Source organism: Mobula birostris, chromosome 9, assembly GCF_030028105.1.
Source record: "Mobula birostris isolate sMobBir1 chromosome 9, sMobBir1.hap1, whole genome shotgun sequence".
Lineage (NCBI taxonomy): Eukaryota > Metazoa > Chordata > Chondrichthyes > Myliobatiformes > Myliobatidae > Mobula > Mobula birostris.
The window spans coordinates 86,462,337-86,483,536 of record NC_092378.1 but is presented as its reverse complement, the minus strand read 5'-3'; the positions used below and the strand labels follow the sequence as shown (position 1 = coordinate 86,483,536).

The window sequence follows — 21,200 nt, the reverse complement described above, 5'->3', positions numbered from 1 at the left end:
AGTGCCGGATTATCGAAGGAACCGGATTACCGGTAGTCGGATTAGTAGAGGTTGACTTGTATTTGGATAGATAGGGACTGATTGGGGATAGTGAACATGGCTTTGTATGTGGTAGATCAAGTCTAACCGATCTTGTATAGTTTTTCAAGGAAGTTACCAGGAAAGTTGATGATGGCAAGGTAGTGGATGTTGTTTGCATAGACTTTAGGAAGGCTTTTGGCAAGGTCCTGCATGGGAGATTGGTCAAGAAGGTTCCATCACCTGGCATTCAAGATGAAGTAGCAATTTGGATTAGACATTGGTTTTGTGGGAGAGAGACCTCTGACTGGAGGGCTGTGACTAATGGTGTGCCACAGGGATTGGTGCTGGGTCCGTTGTTTGTCATTTACAGTATATCAACGATTTGGATGATAATGTGGTAAACTGGGTCAGCAAATCTGTGGATGACAGCAAGATTGGGGGTATAGTGGACAATGAGGAAGACTGTCAAAACTTGCAGTGGGATCTGGACCAGCTGGAAAAATGGACTGAAAAATAGCAGATGGACTTTAATGCAAACAAGTGTGAGGTATTGCACTTTGGGAGGACAAACCAGGGTAGGTCTTACATGGTAAACACTAGAGCACTGAGGATTGTGGTAGAACAGAGGGATCTGGAAATACAGATCCGTAATTCCTTGAAAGTGGCGTCACAAGTAGATAATTTCGTTAAGAAAGCTTTTGGCACATTGGCCTTCATAAATCAAAGTATTGACTTCAGGAGTTGGGAAAGTTATGTTGAAGTTATATAAGATATTGGTGAGCCCTAATCTGGAGTATTATGTGCAGTTTTGGGCACCTACCTATACGGGAAAGATGTCAATAAGCTTAAGAAGAGTGCAGAGAAAATTTTCAAGGATGTTGCCAAGATTTGGACTCGAGTTGTGAGGAAAAATTGAATAGATTAGGGATTTATTCCCTTGAACGTAGAAGATTGAACATAGAACATAGAAATCTGTGGCACATTACAGGCCCTTCAGCCCACAATGTTGTGCCGACCATGTAACCTATTCAAGAAACTGCCTAGATTTTCCCTAGCACATAGCCATCTATTTTTCTAAGCTCCATGTATCTATCTAAGAGACTTTGAAAAGACCCTATGTATCTACTTCCACCACTGCCACTGGCAGTGCATTCCACACACCCACCACTCTCACTGTGAAAAACTCATCCCTGACATCCCCTTGGTACCTATTTGCAAGCATCTTAAAACTATGCCCCTTCACGTTAGCCATTTCAGCCCTGGGAAAAAGCCTGTGGCTATCCACACGATCAATGCCTCTCATCATCTTATACACCTCTATCAGGTCACCTCTCATCCTGTGTTGCTCCAAGGAGAAAAGGTCCTTGTAAATCTCCTCTGCACTCTCTCTACAGTATCCACATTCTCCCTGTAATGAGGAGACCAGAACTGAACACAGTACTCCAATTGGGGACTGACCAAGGTCTTGTATAGTTGTAACATATAAGGCGAGATTTGATAGAGTTATACAAAATTATGAGGGATATAGACAGGGTAAATGCAAAACGGCTTTTTCCACTGAGGTTGGGTGAGACAAGAACTAGAGGTCATGAGTCAAGAGTGAAAGGTGAAATGTTTAAGGGGGGAACATGAGCAGTATTGAGAAATGAGCCTGGTCAGGTGTCAGATCTCTCAGTGGGAGAACATTTTGGAGATGGTGATCACAATTCTATCTCCATTACCATTGCATTGGAGAGTGATAGGAACAGACAAGTTAGGAAAGCATTTAATTGGAGTAAGGGGAAATATGAAGCTATCAAGCAGGACCTTGGAAGCATAAATTGGGAACAGATGTTCTCTGGGAAATGTACGGCAGAAATGTGGCAAATGTTCAGGGGATATTTGTGTGGCATTCTGCATAGGCATGTTCCAGTGAGACAAGGAAAGGATGGTAGGGTGCAGGAACCATGGTGTACAAAGGCTGTTGAAAATCTAGTCAAGAAGAGAATTGCTTATGAAAGGTTCAAAAAACCAGGTAATGGTAAAGATCTAGAAGATTATAAGGCTAGCAGGAAGGAGCTTAAGAATGAAATTAGGAGAGCTAGAAGGGGCCGTGAAAAGGCCTTGGCGAGCAGGATTAAGGAAAACCCCAAGGCATTCTACAAGTATGTGAAGAGCAAGAGGATAAGACGTGAGAGAATAGGACCAATCAAGTGTGACAGTGGAAAAGTGTGCCTGGAACCAGAGGAGATAGCAGAGGTACTTAATGAATATTTTGCTTCAGTATTTACTGCAGAGAAAGACCTTGGCAATTGTAAGAATAACTTATAGCAGACTGAAAAGCTTGAGCCTATCGACATTAAGAAGGAGGATGTGCTGCAGTTTCTGGAAAGCATCAAGTTGGATAAGTCACCTGGATTGGATGAGATATACCCCAGGCTACTGTGGGAGGCGAGGAAGGAGATTGCTGAGCCTCTGGCAATGATCTTTGCATCATCAGTGGGGACAGGAGAGGTTCTGGAGGATTGGAGGGTTGCAATTGTTGTTTCCTTATTCAGGAAAGGGAGTAGAGAGAGCTCAGTAAATTACAGACCAGTGAGTCTTTCTTCAGTGCCTGGTAAGTTGATTCAGAAGATCCTGAGAGGCAGGATTCATGAACATTTGGAGAGGCATAAAATGATTAGGAGTAGTCAGCATGGCTTTGTCAAAGTCAGGTCATGCCTTACGAGCCTGATTGAATTTTTTGAGGATATGACTAAACACATTGATGAAGGTAGAGCAATAGATGTAGTGTATATGGATTTCAGCAAGGCATTTGATAAGGCACCCCATGCAAGGCTTATTGAGAAAGTAAGGAGGCATGGGATCCAAGGGGACCTTGCTTTGTGGATCCAGAACTGGCTTGTGCACAGAAGGCAAAGGGTGGTTGTAGATGGGTCATATTCTGCATGGAGGTCAGTGACTAGTGGTGTGCCTCAAGAATCTGTTCTGGGACCCCTTCTCTTTGTGATTTTTATAAATAACCTGGATGAGGAAGTGGAGGGATGGGTTAGTAAATTTGCTGATGACACAAAGATTAGCGGTGTTGTGGATAGTGTAGAGGGCTGTCAGAAGTTACAGTGGGACATTGATAGGATGCAAAACTGGGCTGAAAAGTGGCAGATGGAGTTCAACCCAGATAAGTGTGAGGTGGTTCATTTTGGTAGGTGAAATACAATGGCAGAATATAGTATTAATGGTAAGACTGTTGGCAGTGTGGAGGATCAGAGGGATCTTGGGGTCTGTGTCCATCGGACATTCAAAGCTACTGCGCAGGTTGACTGTGTAGTTAAGTCATACAGTGCATTGGCCTTCACCAACCGTGGGATGGAATTCAAGAGCCGAGAGGTAATGTTACAGCTGTATAGGACCCTGGTCAAACCCCATTTGCAGTACTGTGCTAATTTCTGGTCACCTCACTACAGGAAGGATGTGGAAATTATAGAAAGGCTGCAGAGGAGATTTACAAGGATGTTGCCTGGATTGGGGAGTATGCCTTACGAGAGCAGGTTGAGTGAACTTGGCCTTTTCTCCTTGGAGCAACGGAGGATGAGAGGTGACCTGATAGTCATGACTGGACTGAACTCTCCTGCCTCATCAAGGGCCTGTCGCCACAATAGGTCAACGGCAGATGCAATCTCAGTGGCTCTCCAGATGGCTTTAGACCACCTGAACAACACAAACACCTACGTCTGGCTATTGTTTATCGACTATAGCTCAGCATTTAATACCATCATTCCCAAAATCCCGATTGAGAAGTTGCAGAACCTGGGCCTCTGTACCTCTGTTTGCAATTGGATCCTCGACTTCCTAACTGGAAGACCACAATCTGTGTGAATTGGTGATAACATATCCTCCTAGCTGACGATCAACACTGGCGCACCTCAGGGGTGTGTGCTTAGCCCACTGCTCTACTCTCTGTATACACATGACTATGTGGCTAGGCATAGCTTAAATACCATCTAGGCACAGCTCAAGTACCATCTATAAATTTGCTGACGATACAACCATTGTTGGTAGAATCTCAGGTGGTGATGAGAGGGCGTACAGGAGTGAGATATGCCAACTAGTGGAGTGGTGCCACAGCAACAACCTGGCACTCAATGTCAGTAAGACAAAAGAGCTGGTTGTGGACTTCAGGAAGGGTAAGATGAAGGAACATGTACCAATCCTCATAGAGGGATCAGAAGTGGAGAGAGTGAGCAGTTTCAAGTTCCTGGGTGTCAAGATCTCTGAGGATCTAACCTGGTCCCAACATATCAGTGTAGTTATAAAGAAGGCAAGACAGCAGCTATACTTTATTAGGAGTTTGATGGGATTTGGCATGTCAACAAATACACTCAAAAACTTCTATAGCTGTACCGTGGAGAGCATTCTGACAGGCTGCATCATTGGTATGGAGGGGCTACTGCATAGGACCGAAAGAAGTTGCAGACAGTTGTAAATCTAGTCAGCTTATCTTGGATACTAGCCTACCAAGTACCCAGGACATCTTCAAGGAGAGGTGTCTCAGAAAGGCAGTGTCCATTATTAAGGACCTCCAGCATCCAGGGCATGTCCTTTTCTCACTGTTACCATCAGGTAGGACATACAGAAGCCTGAAGCCACGTGCTCAGTGATTCAGGAACAGCTTCTTTCCTTCTGTCATTCGATTCCTAAATGGACTTTGAATCTTTGGACACTGCCTCACTTTTTAAAAAAATATACAGTATTTGTGTTTTTACCTATGCAATATATGTGTACTGTAATTTACTTGTTTATTTATTATTTTATTTTATTATTTTTTTCTCTCTGCTAGATTATGTATTGCATTGAACTGCTGCTGCTAAGTTATCAAATTTCAAGTCATATGCCGGTGATAATAAACCTGATTCTGATTCTGATCAAGGTGTATAAGATGATGAGACGCATTGATCGTGTGGATAGCGAGAGACTTTTTCCCAGGGCTGAAATGGCTATCATGGGAGGGCACAGTTTTGAGGGGCTTGGAAGTAGGGGTAAGTTTTTTTTAAGCAGAGAGTGGTGAGTGCGTGGAATGGGCTGTCGGCAATGGTGGAGCCGGATACAACAGGATCTTTTAAGAGACTCCTGGATAGGTACATGGAGCTTAGACAAATAGAGAGCTATGGGTAACCCTAGGTAATTTGTAAAGTAAGTACATGTTCGACACAGCATTGTGGACCAAAGGGCCTGCATTGTGCTTTAGGTTTTTTATGTTTCTATGAGTGGGAATGTCTTTACTCAGGCTGGTGAGAATGTGGAACGAATTGCCAGTGGAAGTGGTGGATGCGGGTTTGATTTCAACATTTGAGAGAAATTTTGATAGGTATGTGGATGAGAGGGGTATGGAGGGCTGTGGTCTGGGTGCAGGTTGATGGGATAAAGCAGATTAATAACTCAGCATGGACTAGATTGTCCAAAAGGTCTATTTCGGCGCTGTAGTATTCTATGACTTTATGACTGTCTGTGTCTGCAGGGTGGCCAGTTATTAACTTGACTATCAGATACTCAATGACAGTATCAAAGTGAACATCAAAGAAAGCACCTGCATCCCCTCTCCCAAATATTGGCATTGCCTTCTTGCAGAAATAATTTTGTATTTAATTATTGAGTGTGTATGTGACACTGAAAACCTAATGTCTTTTACAGAAATGGCAGAGAAGGTTTTTTCTTCTGTACGAGCATGGGCTACTACGTTATGCGCTGGATGACTCTGTAAGTTGATTTGTTTAAATCTAGTCTAGATTCTATTGAGTTTTCATGTGCCAGGTGAGTTCATGAAATGTGTATTGCAGCTTCCTTTTTTCCTTTTCCTAATCTTCACCTTTCTTTTTGCTCTTCCGATTTTTGTTGTTGATATTATTTCCCTGGCCATTTCTTGGTTTTGTTTCAGTTTATTCAATCTGTTGTTTTGTACAGTACAATAGTTTTGTGCAGAACAAAACTAATTTAAAACCCATTCTGTAAATGTGATTTGTTTAGGGTTGCGTAGTTTCCAAAATACGGTCTGGTCTTCCTTGCACAGGGGCAGCTTAGTTTGATCAGTAATTAAAATGCTATGCATCAATATTTTAATGTAATTTGAACAAAGTTTATATGCTAATGAGGCCACTCACTTCGAGGTAAGTGAAGAGAGAAATTCTGAGTCTGTTTTAATTACACACTTACCTGGGGCAGTGCTGCAGTGCTGAGCTGCTGAGCTTCTGCTTTAAGAATATTTCTTTTATTTGCCTGCACTGCCTTATCCCCACCACTGCTGATGCTGATCAGGCTTCTTTATCCTGAGACCACAACCACCCTCCTGAGCACAGTGTCCCCATCCCCCAGTCATCTATGATCTAGTCAGCTAGGTTAACTCTGCAATAGTGAAGGTGCTGTCATTGTTAAGGGTGAAAGGTGAAATAATTAAGGGGAGCCTGAGGGGGAACTTCACTCAGAGTGGTGCAAGTGTGGAACAAGCTGTCAACGGCAGTAGTAGATGTGTTTAAACGCAAACAACAGGAATTCTGCAGATGCTGGAAATTCAAGCAACACACATCAAAGTTGCTGGTGAACTGATCAGTTAGTCCTGACGAAGGGTCTCGGCCTGAAACGTCGACTGCACCTCTTCCTACAGATGCTGCCTGGCCTGCTGCGTTCACCAGCAACTTTGATGTGTGTTGCAGTAGTAGATGTGTGTTTGTTTGCAAATTTTAAGAGAAATATGGGTAAGTACATGGGTGGGAGGGGTAAGCAAGGTTATGGTTCTGGTGCATGTCAATGGCACTTGGCAGAGTAACAGTTCAGCACAGACTTGATGGGCCAAAGGGGCTGTCTGTGGGCTTCTTGCTCTTACAGCTCCATGGAGAAAAGGCCTTTTGAGGTTTCTCAGCACTGTGTTGTGGCTTAGTCTGTCATTAAGCTTTTTGAAGGTTAGAATTGGTGGGGTGCCCTCATGTCTTTTTAACATGGCTTTCAGGGGCCAAGGAATTTCTAACCCGATAACTTTTGGTTGGGAGGAGAAAAATCCATAAAAAGTAAAGATGTTGAGAAAAATAAGCTCAAATATTTGGCGGATTTGCAGTTGAGATTGCAAAGGCAGGAGAAATACCAGAAACCACACAGCAGATGTTGCATTTAGCCCAGGAAATTGTCTACCCTGTCATCATTGTTAGTGTCCAGATTTCTGTCCAGGCATGCTGTTTCAAGCTGCAGGAGGTGATTAGAACTTTGGGGCCATTTGCGAAGTCTTGACGAGATTCAGAAATTGAACAACGAATCTTCTCTCAATCTAAGCATGACATAACGTTGTATAACCATTGAGCATGAATAGGAGGAAAAACATCTTTCCATTTAAACAGAAGTGCCCTCCTAGTTATAAGGGAGCTAAAGGTCAAAATATGTAAATCAAATGTCTTCGGCTTGATATCTTGTCTGGCAACAATACCAAATAGGGCTGTCAGAGGCTTAAAATTGACTTTGAAAAGTAAAGAAAAAGTTTGAAAAACTTCCTTCCATTATCTTTCAAGACTCAGACAAGTCCAAAACATATGAATTAATGAAACTCCATTATTACATCTGTCACAGGAGGGAGATATATCTGAGTAAAAACGAGATAGCTTATCCTTAGTCATATGAGCTCTATGTACCACCTTAAATTGTATGAGGGAATGGTGAGCACATAACAATGAAGTATTAACCAGTTTAGAAATTTCATTCCAAGTTTCCTCAGATATTGATGTCTGTAAATCTTGTTCCCAGAGATTCTTAATTTTGTCTAAAGAAACATTCCCCATCTCCAGTAACATTCCTCATCTCCAGTAACATACCATAAATATTAGATATTGAACCATTATGAAAAGGTGTCAAATTGAAAATTACGTCTAGTAAGTTCTTATCTGAGCTTATAGGAAATGTGCATAATTGAGATCTTAGAAAAACCTCTGATTTGTAAGTATCTAAAAAAGTGAGTTTTGAGTAAGCTATATTTAGCTGACAATTGCTCAAATGAAAAAAGATTTCCTCCAACAAACAGATCCCAGAAACATCTAATACTCAACCTGTCCCATTCTTTAAAAACTAAATCAGTCATGGAGGGTTTAAAAAAAAGTTAGAATAAGTGGGACTTGAAAGGGAAAATCTCAATAAACCAAAGTGTTTTCTAAATTGTATCCAGATCCTCAGAGTATGGTTAACTATTAAATTATCAGTTAGTTTACTTACAGATAAAGGAAGTGAGGATCCAAGGAGAGAAATAATAGAAAATTTATTGACAGAGTTAGTTTCTAAAGAAACCCATACCGGACAGTCTACACGATTAATATAATATAGCCAAAACGTAAAATATCGTATATTAACTGCCCAGTAATAAAACCTAAAATTAGGTAAGACTAAACCTCCAGACTCTAGATTTTTGAAGATCAACTTTATTTAATCGAGGACATTTATTTTTCCATATATAAGAAGACAGAATAGAATCAAGAGAGTCAAAGAAGGATTTAGGAATAAAAACGGGTAAAGCCTGAAAAAGATATATAAATTTAGGTAGAATGTTCATTTTAATAGAATTAATTTGTCCAATCAACAATATTGAAAGAGGTGATCAATTTAATTATATCCTTTTTACATGGTTCAAAAAACTAAGGAAGTTTTCTTTAAACAGGTGTTTGTAATTCTTAGTGACTGTTACACCCAAATAAGTAAATTGATTCCTTACAATTTTAAAAGGGAGATTAGTATTAATTGATACCAAATTATTTAAAGGAAATAATTCACTCTTATGTAGGTTCAATTTATATCCTGAAAACTGGCTAAAACGGGAGAGTAAAGAAAGTACGCAAGGTAACGAGGTCTCAACATTAGAGATAAAAAGCAATATATCATCAGCGTAAAGCGAGATTTTGTGAGTAATACCTCTCCTTAAAATACCACAGATATCATTAGATTCTCAAAAAGCAATGGCAAGGGGTTCTAAAGCTAAATCAAAGAGCAGAGTTCTTGTTTGGTGCAGCTGTAACGAAACCCGATTTCCCTCGGGATCCATAAAGTATGTCTATCTATCTATCTAAAGGACTCAACGGATAACCTTGTCTAGTTCCGCGGTGAAGTTTAAATGGTTTGGAATTTTGAAAATTAGTAAGAACCAGAGCAGGAGATAGATAAAGTAATTTCATCCATTGAATAAAATCTGGTCCAGAATTAAATTTTTCTAAGGTTTTAAATAAATAATTCCATTCAACCCGATCGAAGGCCTTCTCAGCATCTAAGGATATCACAATTCCAATATCTCCTGAGAAGGAGAGTGAATTAAATTTACTACATGACGTATATTAAAATGGGAATGTAGGTTTTTAATAAATCCAGTCTGACCATCAGAAATAATAGAAGGTAAGATATTTTCAATCCTATGAGCCAGAACTTTAGAAAGGATTTTAGTATCAACATTGAGAATGAAATTGGTCTATATGAAGAGCATTCAGTTGGGTCCTTGTTCTTTTTTAGGATAAGCGAAATAGAAGCTTCACAGAAAGGTTGAGGCAAGCTACCCAATTTGAAAGAATCCAAAAAGACTAAGTGTAACTGCGATATAATTAATGAGGAAAAAGCCTTATAAAATTCTCCAGAAAATCCATCTGGACCCAGAGCCTTCCCCGAGTGTAATAAACGTATAGCCTCGGCAATTTCCTCATAAGAAATGGGTTGATCCATCTGTTTGCAATTATCTGCAGAAAGTGGAGGGATATTTAATTGATCTAGAAAATTATTCATTACAGTACTATCTTTAGGGGAATCAGAACTATAAAGTTTGGAACAGAATTCTCTAAAGGTATCATTTATTTCAGAGTGATTAGTTGTCCTATCACCATTAGTTTTACAAATTTTTTAATTTGTCATTTAACTACAGACGTTTTTAACTGGTTGGCCAATACTTTGCCTGATTTATCTCCGTGAATGTAAAATTGAGTTTTACCTTTAAGAAGTTGAGTTTCAATTGCATATGTTAACAGAAGATCATATTTAGTTTTAACTTCAACACATCTTTTATATAAAACAGGATCTGGAGCTATAGCATATTTTTGATCTAATTGTTTCAATTGATTGGCTAATTCAGTTCTTCCTTTATTAGCTTTATTCTTAACACTCGAAGTATAAGAAATAATTTGTCCTCTAATGTAGGCCTTGAAAGTATCCCATACAATAAGATTAGAAGTCTGTTCCTTTTTATTTTCTTCAAAAAACAAAATAATATGCCTCTCTAGAAATTTTAAAAATTCCTTATCAGATAACAAAGTTGTATTAAAATGTCAAAATCTGTTTGTTTGAGGAAGAGCAGGGAGATTTAAAGATAAAAATACAGGAGCATGATCTGAGACAGCAATCTCTTTATATTCACAGGAACGAACTAATGAAATCATTTGACTGTCGATTTAAAAAAAAATCAATCCTGGAATATGTATGTTGGACATGGGAAAAAAACGAGTACTCCCTATCTAAAGGATATAAAAAACGCCAAACATCAACAATACCACACTTCTATGAAAAAGATTGAATAAACAAAGCTGATTTAGTAAGAGACACTGGTTTAGAAGATGATCGGTCTAAAATTGGGTCTAGCCATCAGTTCAAGGAATCCTGGATCATCTACAGTTTGGGCATACACATTGGCAAATACTATTAATTTATTATCTAGTTTTCCTGAAACTATAACAAAATGTCCATTGGTATCCAACGCTACTTTATGTTGGACAAAGGAAAGTGTATTATCTATAAGAATTGAAATTCCTCTAGATCTGGCCTGAAAAGAAGAATGAAATCAAAGTCCATTCCAACGGCTAAAAAAACATAAATTATCACATTTGCGTATGTGAGTTTCTTGTAAGAAAATAATAGGGACCTTAAATTTCTTAATATAAACAAAAATCTTATTACGTTTAACAGGGTGATTTAACCCTTTCACATTAAAACCGAGTAAATTAATAGTTTGGTCCATTTTTAATATTATTTAAAGGAAGGGTACATTGTTTAATAATTGTTGTAATAGGTGATTCTGGCTTCACCCAATAAGTTACCTGGCACATGAGCCCCTCAGTTTATCTGATAACATTTCACTGGAAGTAACCCTATATTATTGATGAATGTATATAGGCATCCGTTAGTCTCATGAGACCATGGATTTGCACCTTGGAAGGCCTGGGCAAAGTTGTATGGAAGACCAGCAGTTGCCCATGCTGTAAGTCTCCCCTCTCCATGCCACTGATGTTATCCAAGGGAAGGGCATTAGGACCCATACAGCTTGGCACTGGGGTCGTCGCAGAGCAGTGTGTGGTTAAGTGCCTTGCTCAAGGACACACACACTGCCTCAGCCAAGGCTCGAACTACGGACCTTCAAGTCACCAGACGAACACCTCAACCACTTTGCCACATGCCAACACATTGATGAATAACTACTAAAGATTTCTATAAGTTAAAGCAGACAGTGGCAAGCCCTGCAGTTTGCCTATCAGATCTTAACCACTCATTGTACAGAACCCTGCTGTTTTGTCAGTTTTCATGTTATACTTTGGTGCCAATTTGTGTCTCTGGCAAATCTTGATACCTTCAGTGTCTTGCTTCTTGTTGCTTCTTCCTGAAAAATACTTCCCATGGGTGTTTTTCCCTGCTGCTTTGCACTGTGGAGACTAATAGGGACTGTGCATATAGATGTACAAGTACCACGAGATGAGAGGTAATGAGTTCTCAGTCTCTGTAAAGGATGAGGTGGCTCATTTGTTTGACCATTGGTGCTAATGCTTGCAGTAAGTATTCTCTGCCTGAGTGTGTGGGTTGGTTCTGAAAGTGTCGGAGGTCAATGAAGTAATGTATGTGAATTTTATTGAATTGGAATTGTTCTCAACAAAAAATTTTAGATTTCAGTAGCAGAATAATTTGACTCGAAGCAGTGGAGTCTTGGGTGAGTAAAAGAACAGGGATCAACATACATTTAGATAAACATCTTGAGACGTGTGATGAAGAGTAACCCTGTACAACTATCAGCTTCTAAGAGGTGAATCTTAACGACGGAATGTCTTCATGTTCCAATGTGTTACTGATAAGCAGCATACGGAATGTAATTCCTGACCATTAATGGTCATTTTAACTTTTTGATTCTGTTCTTAGGTTAAAGGAAATATGAATAATACTATTTGTTATTTTTATTGTTCTGCCTCTCTCTTTCCTCTTCTGACCGTTTCCCACCTCTCCATAAGCAAATTGTGAGAGATTGTCATTATCTCTTCAGGAATAGGGTCAACATGTGAAGATTAGAATAAATGATCATAGCCTCTGGGTGGAAGAGCTCAAATTACCTTTCTTTCTCCATACTTCAAGCAAAGGCCTACAATAGTAAATACTGCATTTAACTCTGGTTAATGCAGTTTTATCTGGGACCCATAGTAATGTGGAACATATTAACAGAGACTGGATACCCCCCTAATTTTCTTATATTATGTTAATATTATTTTTATTGCTTTAGTTTGTTATTTTGTTCATTCATAATTTGGTTAATGTTCAGTTGCACTAGCAATGGTAATATTTTAGTGGGTTGGTTGATGGTTACAAGGGGCAAAGCTTATACAGGCACTTGGGGCAACTGAGGGGTCCTGGGGGGCACGGGAGTGCGCACGTGATGGCGTAGATGGAGACGGCCCGGCAGCATGCATGGTAAGCCGATGTGCTGTGTTCTGGTATTTCCAGAAAGGAAAATAAAGACGTTATTTTAAACTTCTGCACGCCTGGAAGTCCCTTTTGTGTCCAAATGTGCAACAAATATTTGGTACCGAAACCCGGGAAAATTAACGTCGCTCAGTGTGCCAACAACGAGGACACGGATCGCCTTTGATTGACAGTAGGAGCGCGCAGCTTCGGGGTGCGGCTGCTTCACACATAATGGATCTGGAGGAGTTGGCAGAGACCTTGTCTCAGAGACTATGGCTTTTGCAACTGGAACAGCTCAAAGAGGTGTGTGTGGAAGCTAAGATCCCATGTTAAAATGTTACCACAAGGCCTATGTTAATTAGACTAATTACTGAATCTATGGACAATGCAATTAATGATGAAGAGGAGGATGTTGTGAAGTATTACCGAAGGACAATGATGGAATCAGTTGAGCAATTGAGAGGAAATACTGGAAACACTGGTAATGGGGGAAAAAACAGACAACACAGCACAAACCAGCCAGAGAACAGCTGAAGAAAGGAGCTTGGCAGAAAAATACTTAGAGCTCCAGCTAAACAGTCAGGCTCTGCAGGATGAAGTTAGGAGGCTGAATGAAAGAGTGAACAGGGCATCTTCAAGTCAAACTTCAGCTCCACAAAATGTGCTGCCTACGGCTGCGAACCGGCTCCCGGAAGTGACAATAAGGGGAAAACTCAAGATCTGGGGCCAGATCGAGGAAAAGGGACAGAAGGACAAACTCTCATACACAAACCTGATGCATCGGATTGACAGAGGCCTGAGTAGGGGACACAGTGAGGCTGAGGTCATGGAAGCGGTGATCAAGTCAATCAGTCCAGGTTTGAGTATTCGTGATATGCTTGAGATAAAAAGTGACCTTACTCTTCCTCAACTGAAGACAATATTAAAGGGACATTTCAACGAGGACAGTTCTGCAGATTTATACCCCAGATTGGTAAACATAACACAAGACAGTTGTGAGTCTCCCCAAAATTTCCTCTTTAGAGCAATTGAGTTAAAAGAGAGGCTGTTACTTGCTTCAAGAGAAGTAGGGTCAGACGAACAGTACAGTCCCGAGCTCATTCAGAAGAAATTCTTGAGGTCAGTTAGTACTGAGCTGTCAAGTGACCATATCAAGTTTCAGTTTAAGCCTTATCTCAGCGATCAGAGAGTGACCGATGAAATACTCATCGACAGGATGAATGAAGCAGCCAGTGTTGAATCAGAAAGACAGTCCAAGCAAAGAAAGAACACAAGCAGCAGAGTCCCAAAAGTAAGTGAATTACAGACAGAAATGCAGAGCAGTCAGCAGAGTCAGGGTGCAGCCGAAGCCAGGGTGGGGGTTCTAGAGCAGTCAGATGAAGTTGTGAAGCCTAAGAGCCGTAAAGCACCTGCTGTAGCTAGTTCAGGAGACACAGAGCTTTATGAAGCAGTCAGGCTGCTGAGAGAAGAAACGGCTGAAATCAGGAAAAGCATAGCTAACTCTCAAGGACCCACCCGCCAAGCAAGAACGAGTGTTAGGAGAGGATGTAAAGCATGTCAGGAGCAGGGAACAGCTGACCAGTGTGAACACTGTTTCAAGTGTGGGCACACAGGGCACCTCTCAACGGGCTGTAGAGGACAAAGAAGGCTGGCAGGGAAATCTGATGGCAATGTGACAATCCGGCCTGTCACAATCCCACAATCGTCAGCTCCAAGCCAAGCTGGACAAGATGACAAGGTGCATGAGTTTCTTTGCGAGAGAATCAGGCAGTGAAGGCGGAGTTAGGGAAAATTGAGAAGGCTGAACAACAGATGGTGGGTGCCACCTACGCCAGTCATCTCTCTCTACGTCACCGAGCCGAGCTGACAGCTCTCATCGGGGAGAAGTGCATGGTGGATTGTTTCTTTGAGGGAGTAGCAACACAAGCATTATGGGATACCGGCTCACAGGTCACTATTATCAATGAAAAGTGGAAAGAGTCCTGTTTTCCACACATCGGGGTACGGAACACGGATGAGCTTCTGGGAGAGAACGAGAAACTTGTGGGCAAAGCAGCAAACCAGACACCCATACCCTTTGCAGGATGGGTTGAGCTGAAGTTCAAGTTGGGATCAAATAGTGGCCCAACGCCAGAGCTGCTTGTGCCGGTGCTTGTCTCCAATGAGCCCGGAGTAGCAGAGCCACCGATCATCGGCTACAATGTCATCGAGCAACTGGTGATGAATGGAATGGAGCAGCATCCAGAAGTTACACCTGCTGTGGTAAGAGATGCTTTTTCCATTGACTGCAAAAAGACAAATGAGCTCATCCACATAGTGCAGAGCGGTGACCAGAATGACAAGGAGGGTGTGGTAAGAGTTGGAAAACTAAAGACAGTGATTCCGGCAGGCCAGACCAGGAAGGTTAAGTGTAGTGTGAGGACAGGGTCCCTTTCCGCAAAACAGGAAGTTCATCTTGAACCAGATGAGGTCCCAAAGTGGCAAGAGGGGTTGAACATTACTGACACCGTCATCTGCCTGCAGAAGGGAAATTGGTCTAGGGTGGCTATCCCCGTCACCAATGACAGCAACCTCTCACACAGTGCTGGGACAGCTACAGCAAATCAAGACTACTTACCCAGTAGATGTAAGGCCAGTAAATGCCAGTGTAAAAACACAGCAAAAACAGCTTGCGCTCCTGAGAATCACAAAGAGAAACACAGAGAGCTGGACATATGCAAACATGAGTCATGGGACCCTCCAGTGTCTGTTGATCACCTGACTCCAGACCAGCAGGAACAGGTGAGACAGATGCTGCGAGAAGAGTGTGCTGCATTCCCAAAAGATAAGAGTGATATGGAATGCATTTCATCTCTGCAGTTAAAAATCAGACTGAGCGACACAACTCCTGTAAGGCGCACCTACACTTCTGTACCCAAACTACTGCAGAAAGAGGGGAAGGAGTATGTGGAGGACCTACTGAATAGAGGATGGGTTCAAAAATCCTGGTCCCCATACTCATCACCAATAGTCTGCGTCCGTAAGAAGGATGGGAGTTTACGTCTGTGTGTGGATTACCGTGAGCTGAACCGAAAATCCATCCCTGACTGTCACCCCATCCCTTGAGTACAAGTTATGTTGAACAGCCTGAGTGGGGAGTGTATGGTTCTCGGTACTGGATTAGGCCAAGGCGTACCATCAGGGTTTCCTTGAGGAGAGTAGCAGGCCACTTACAGCCTTTATAACACGTTGGGGCTTATACGAGTGGGTAAGGATCCCCTTCGGCCTGTCCTCGGCCCCAGCAGAGTTCCAGCGCAGTATGGAGGAATGCCTCGTGGGTTTGAGAGATGAAACATGTCAGCCGTATTTGGATGACAATCTCGTCCACAGCCAGTCTTTTGAAGACCATCTGTGGGATATGAGAGAGGTGTTACATCGCTACCAAGCACTCGGGGTAAAACTGACAGCTAAAAAGTGTGAAGTGTTTAAAGACAAAGTGAAATTCCTGGGAAAGATTGTATCCAAAGATGGCTACTGCATGGATCCTGCTGAGATAGCACCAGTACAAGCACTCAAAGACCGCAGACCTGAGACTGTGGGAGACCTGAGGAAGATGCTAGGGTTCCTATCATACTACCGCCCTTATATCCCAAACTTCTCACGCATTGCCGAGCCACTGTACAGTCTGTTATCTACCGAGAAGACCCCAGGAAGTAAGGTCCAAGGATCAAGTGCAAGTAGGAGCAGGGGGAAACGCAAAGAGTCAGACCAGCTACCCCCAAGCCAACTGATCACCTGGACCGAGAGGCACCAGGAAGTGCTCTGCCAGCTGTTAGAGTACCTGCTGCGCCCACCACTCCTAGGTTACCCCGACTTTGAGAAGCCGTTTGTGTTGCATTGTGATACTTCTCAGGAGGGGCTGGGTGCAGTACTGCAGGAGTCCCCAACCTTTTTTGCCCTGCGGACCGGTTTAATATTGACAATGTTCTTATGGACCGGCAGTCAAATACGTTGTCTTTACCCAGAAAAAGACTACAATGACCATGAAGCCTTGCGTGGGCACCAGTGTGCATGCGCATTGTGACCTGCCGATTTTTCTCCTGCAAATCCTTTTTGGCGATTCTGTACGGGGGGGGGGGCGCGTGTTAATCACGACCAGAATATACGTGATAAGTGGCTAATACACTCAGTTTCGTAATTTCCTTTCTAAAAGGGTTTATCTAACTAATTGAATATTAAACGCAGCGCATATTTTCCTTGCATGAATAGAGTGATAAGTTAATTATAAGGGGAGCTTGAAGTAAGTGTTGAACGAATTTCCAGTAGAAGTGGCAGGCAGGTTCGATATTATAATTTAAAGTTAAATTGGATAGGTATATGGACAGGAAAGGAATGGAGGGTTATGGGCTGAGTGCAGGTCGGTGGGACTAGGTGAGAGTAGCGTTCGGCACGGACTAGAAGGGCCGAGATGGCCTGTTTCTGTGCTGTAATTGTTATATGGTTATATAAGTAAGTCAATAGCATCATAACATTTTAAGTAACGTTTGGATATTAAACACACAGCACATATTTTCTCCGTATGAACATATAAAATCATTGCAACAGACCAATATCACTGAATCAGTGGGAGCCCTGGGCTTGTTTCCCTGCAACAAGACGGTCCTATCGAGGGGTGATGGGAGACAGCGATACTCGAAGGGGGTTCCTTATGTCCAGTCTATTCCACAATTTAGTTTTCGTTGCATTCATTGCAGGGATATGTTGGAAACGGAAGAAATGTTTTCAGTGCTTTCCTGGCTATCTCAGGATATTTAGCCTTGACTTTGATCCAGAATGCCGGCAGAGATGTTATGTCAAACATACTTTTCAGCCCACCGTCATTTGCAAGCTCGAGGATGACACGGATGACGCGCGGGTAATGATCTCGCGTGTGTTCAAGCTCAACAGTGGGCATGACAGGGAATGAGGAAAGGTGCAGCTGACTCCTATCGCCAAATCATATCGCTTCCTCGCAGCCCGGTAGCGCATGCTTTGTGGCCCGGTGGTTGGGGACCGCTGCAGTACTGTACCAGAGACAACAAGGCAAGCTGGTCATCATAGGTTATGAGTCGAGAACACTAACTGCACCAGAAAAGAATTACCACCTCCATTCTGGAAATTTAGAGTTTTTGGCGATGGAGTGGGCCATTTGTAAAAGATTTCGTGAGTATCTATATTATGCGCCCTCATTCACTGTCTACACTGATAATAATCCCTTAACCTATGTTTTGACCACAGCGAAGCTGAATGCCACAACACACGGGTGGATTGCGGAGTTAGCTGACTTTAATTTCTCAATCAAGTATCGGCCTGGGAAAGTTAATGGAGACGTGGATGACTTGTCACGGTTGCCACTTGATATGGAGCAGTACATCTGCACTTGCTCACAGGAAATGGAGCCAGAGACAATAACAACTGTCACACAGGCACTCCAACTCGAATCACATGAACATGAGCCCTGGTTGTGTCCAGCCACCATCACCGCAGCATGTACTGATGTAGAGCATGAAAGACTAACTTCTACAGTGGCAGACGTCTCCACCGAGAACCTAAAGGAAGCACAAAAGGATGACCCAGCCATTGGCAAGGTGTGAGAGTATGTCATGACAGGACAGTGGCCTCATCAATGGGGAAGAGACCGGCGTGATGACACCTCTGTTCTAGTAAGGGAGAGAAACAAGTTGTATCTCAACAAAGACGGCAACCTGTACAGAAAGTCAGCGGCTCGAGATCAACTAGTGTTACCTAAAACATTCCATCAGCTGATATACAAGGAGCTGCATGAGAAGATGGGACACCTCAGAGTGGAGTGGACACTTAGCCTGATCTGTGAGCAATTCTGTTGGCCTCATATGTAAAGAGATGTGGACCGTTATGTGACCAAGGTGTGTAGCTGCCTGAAGCGGAAGCACCCGAACAAGCCAACTAGAGCACCACTGGTTAATGTAGTAACCACATATCCTTTTGAGATGGTTTCAATAGATTACCTGCATCTGGAAAGCTGTAAAGGCGGATATGAGTATATACCGGTTGTCATCGATCACTTTATGCGCTTTGCCCAGGCATACGCATGTACCAACAAGTCAGCAAAAACTGCCGCTGAAAAGATCTTTGGAGACTTTGCGCTCAAATTTGGATTTCCGGCTAAGTTGTGTCATAATCAGGGCAAGGAGTTTGAGAATAAGCTGTTTTCCAAGCTGGAAGAATACTGTGGCATCCAAGGCTCACGCACAACACCTTACCACCCAGCTGGAAACGGTCAGGTTGAGAGATTTAATCGAACACTCCTTTCCATGCTGAGAAACTTGACAGAGGAAGCCAAGTCAGATTGGAAGGGCTCCTTAGCTAAGGTCGTACATGCGTATAACTGTACGCATAGTGAAGCGACAGGATATGCCCCATACTACTTCCTCTATGGTAGAAGCCCCTGGATACCTGTGGACATTATGTTTGGCCTGACACCAAGTGACCAGAGCACCTCTCACAGTAAGTGGAGAAGGCGGATGCAGGAGGCATACAGGCTGCCATCACAGACAGCTCAGAGGGAGCAAAATAGAGCAAAGAAGCAGTATGACCGGAAGACTTATGGAGTGGAACTACAGCCAGGGTGTAGAGTATTAGTGCGGAACTTCAGGGATAGAGGAGGACCTGGGAAGCTCAGGTCTTATTGGGAGGAGCAAGTCCACATCGTAACCGAGAGGAAGCACCAGGACAGTCCTGTCTACGTCGTACGACCTGAGAGAGGCCCAGGAAAGACTAGACTCCTACACAGGAACCTGCTACTACCTTGTGACTTTCTGCTCGTGGAAGAAGATGAGCAGGGGAAAAAGAAGATGCGAAAGAAAAAGCCAGACACAGATAAGAAGAGGGAAAGGCAGGAAAGGCAGAAGGAGAGGGATCCACACAGTAGTTCAGAGGATGAGAGTAACTGGAGATTCATCACCACACGGCCAGCAGAGTCATTTGACCCGTTCAGAAGCCAGCTGAGAGTGGAAGCAGAGGAGTTCCAACCACAAGCAGCTGACAGAGAACTGGAGCAAGGCAGTGAGGAAGTTGAGTGTCCAGATGAGGGTGAGGAAGGTAGGATGGAACCAGAGATGGAGAATGGAGAAACTGCAGAGGCCGAGCGAGTGGTGTTATTTGATGAAGCAGACGAGATGAGCTCTGAGCAGGCGTCGTCATCTGATGAAACAGACTAGAGGAATCTTGAGCAGCGGTCAACTCCCATAAGAAAGTATCCTTTCCAACAAAGAAGACACTTACATCCAACACATTGGGTCAACCATCCGTCGAACACAGACCACTGACATATAGGACACTGGAACACGTGTGAGGCATTCAGTAGGACATGAGGGTCTGTGTAAAGGTTTATGGGCTAGACGTAGGGTCAAAACCTTCAGTCCGAGATACATAGCCCGCACAAATAGTGGAGTAGCACTTAAGGTATCATCTGGCCAGTGATGCCTGTTGCTGACACATGACATAAAGAGGGAGATGCATGTCATGTCAGAGAGTATCCTGAAAGACTGACTCCTTTATAACCTACCACTATAACTCACCAGTTGAAGACATGAATACCCTGGGAAATCTATAATGTCAGGACGACAGTCATTTTGAAGGGGAGAGTGTGGAACCCATAGTAATGTGGAGCATATTAATGGACACTGGATACCCCCCTAATTTTCTTATATTATGTTCATATTATTTTTATTGCTTTGGTTTGTTATTTTGTTCATTCATAATTTGATTAATGTTCAGTTGCACTAGCAATGGTAATATTTTAGTGGGTTGGTTGATGGTTACAAGGGGCAAAGCTTATACAGGCACTTGGGGCAGCTGAGGGGTCCTGGGGGCACGAGAGTGCGCACGTGATGGCGTAGACGGAGACGGCCCGGCAGCATGCATGGTAAGCCGATGTGCTGTGTTCCAGTATTTCCAGAAAGGAAAATAAAGACGTTATTTTAAACTTCTGCATGCCTGGAAGTCCCTTTTGTGTCCAAGTGTGCAACATTTACCCTCTTTGAGATTTTTTTTAGTTAATTTTGTTCTCTGTCTTAGGAAACAGAAGCTTGGATCCTAAATATATACCAAGGGTTTGGGGAGTCAGCAGAGCTGTTATAAGATTATTTAATCTTCCAAATTGTATGTAGGTGAAGGTGCAAACTGAGGTTTGGAGAATGATTTCCATATCTCATTGCTGTTGATCATGATCATCTTGAATTAGATAGGCATAACATGGAATTGAACTTCTTCATTAAAGGCAGAATTTCAAGAAACCATAATTTTAGGAGAATATATATATATATATTGTGAAAGTTAAGTTAGTGACTTCTGTGTGATAAGCTGAATAAGACTTCTTTTGAGTTTAATATTTTCATAATGATCCTAACCACTGGGAATTTTCTACCTAAGAGGACTGTGGGGTGATTCGATTGAGATAGGGTCGTACAGATTTTTAGTTATTTAAGGAA

At 42.5% G+C, this 21,200-nt stretch overlaps 1 protein-coding gene across 5 annotated transcripts in view; it reads left to right on the top strand.

The window, feature by feature from the left end:
- The window catches only part of LOC140202864 (myosin phosphatase Rho-interacting protein-like), a 305,303-nt gene that overhangs the window by 37,074 nt on the left and 247,029 nt on the right, over positions 1 to 21,200 (top strand). For all 5 annotated transcript variants that reach the window (XM_072268356.1, XM_072268355.1, XM_072268357.1 and 2 more), the window contains exon 3: positions 5,689 to 5,754. In XM_072268356.1, the coding sequence (XP_072124457.1) occupies positions 5,689 to 5,754 (66 nt within the window). The remainder of the gene's footprint in view (positions 1 to 5,688; positions 5,755 to 21,200) is intronic.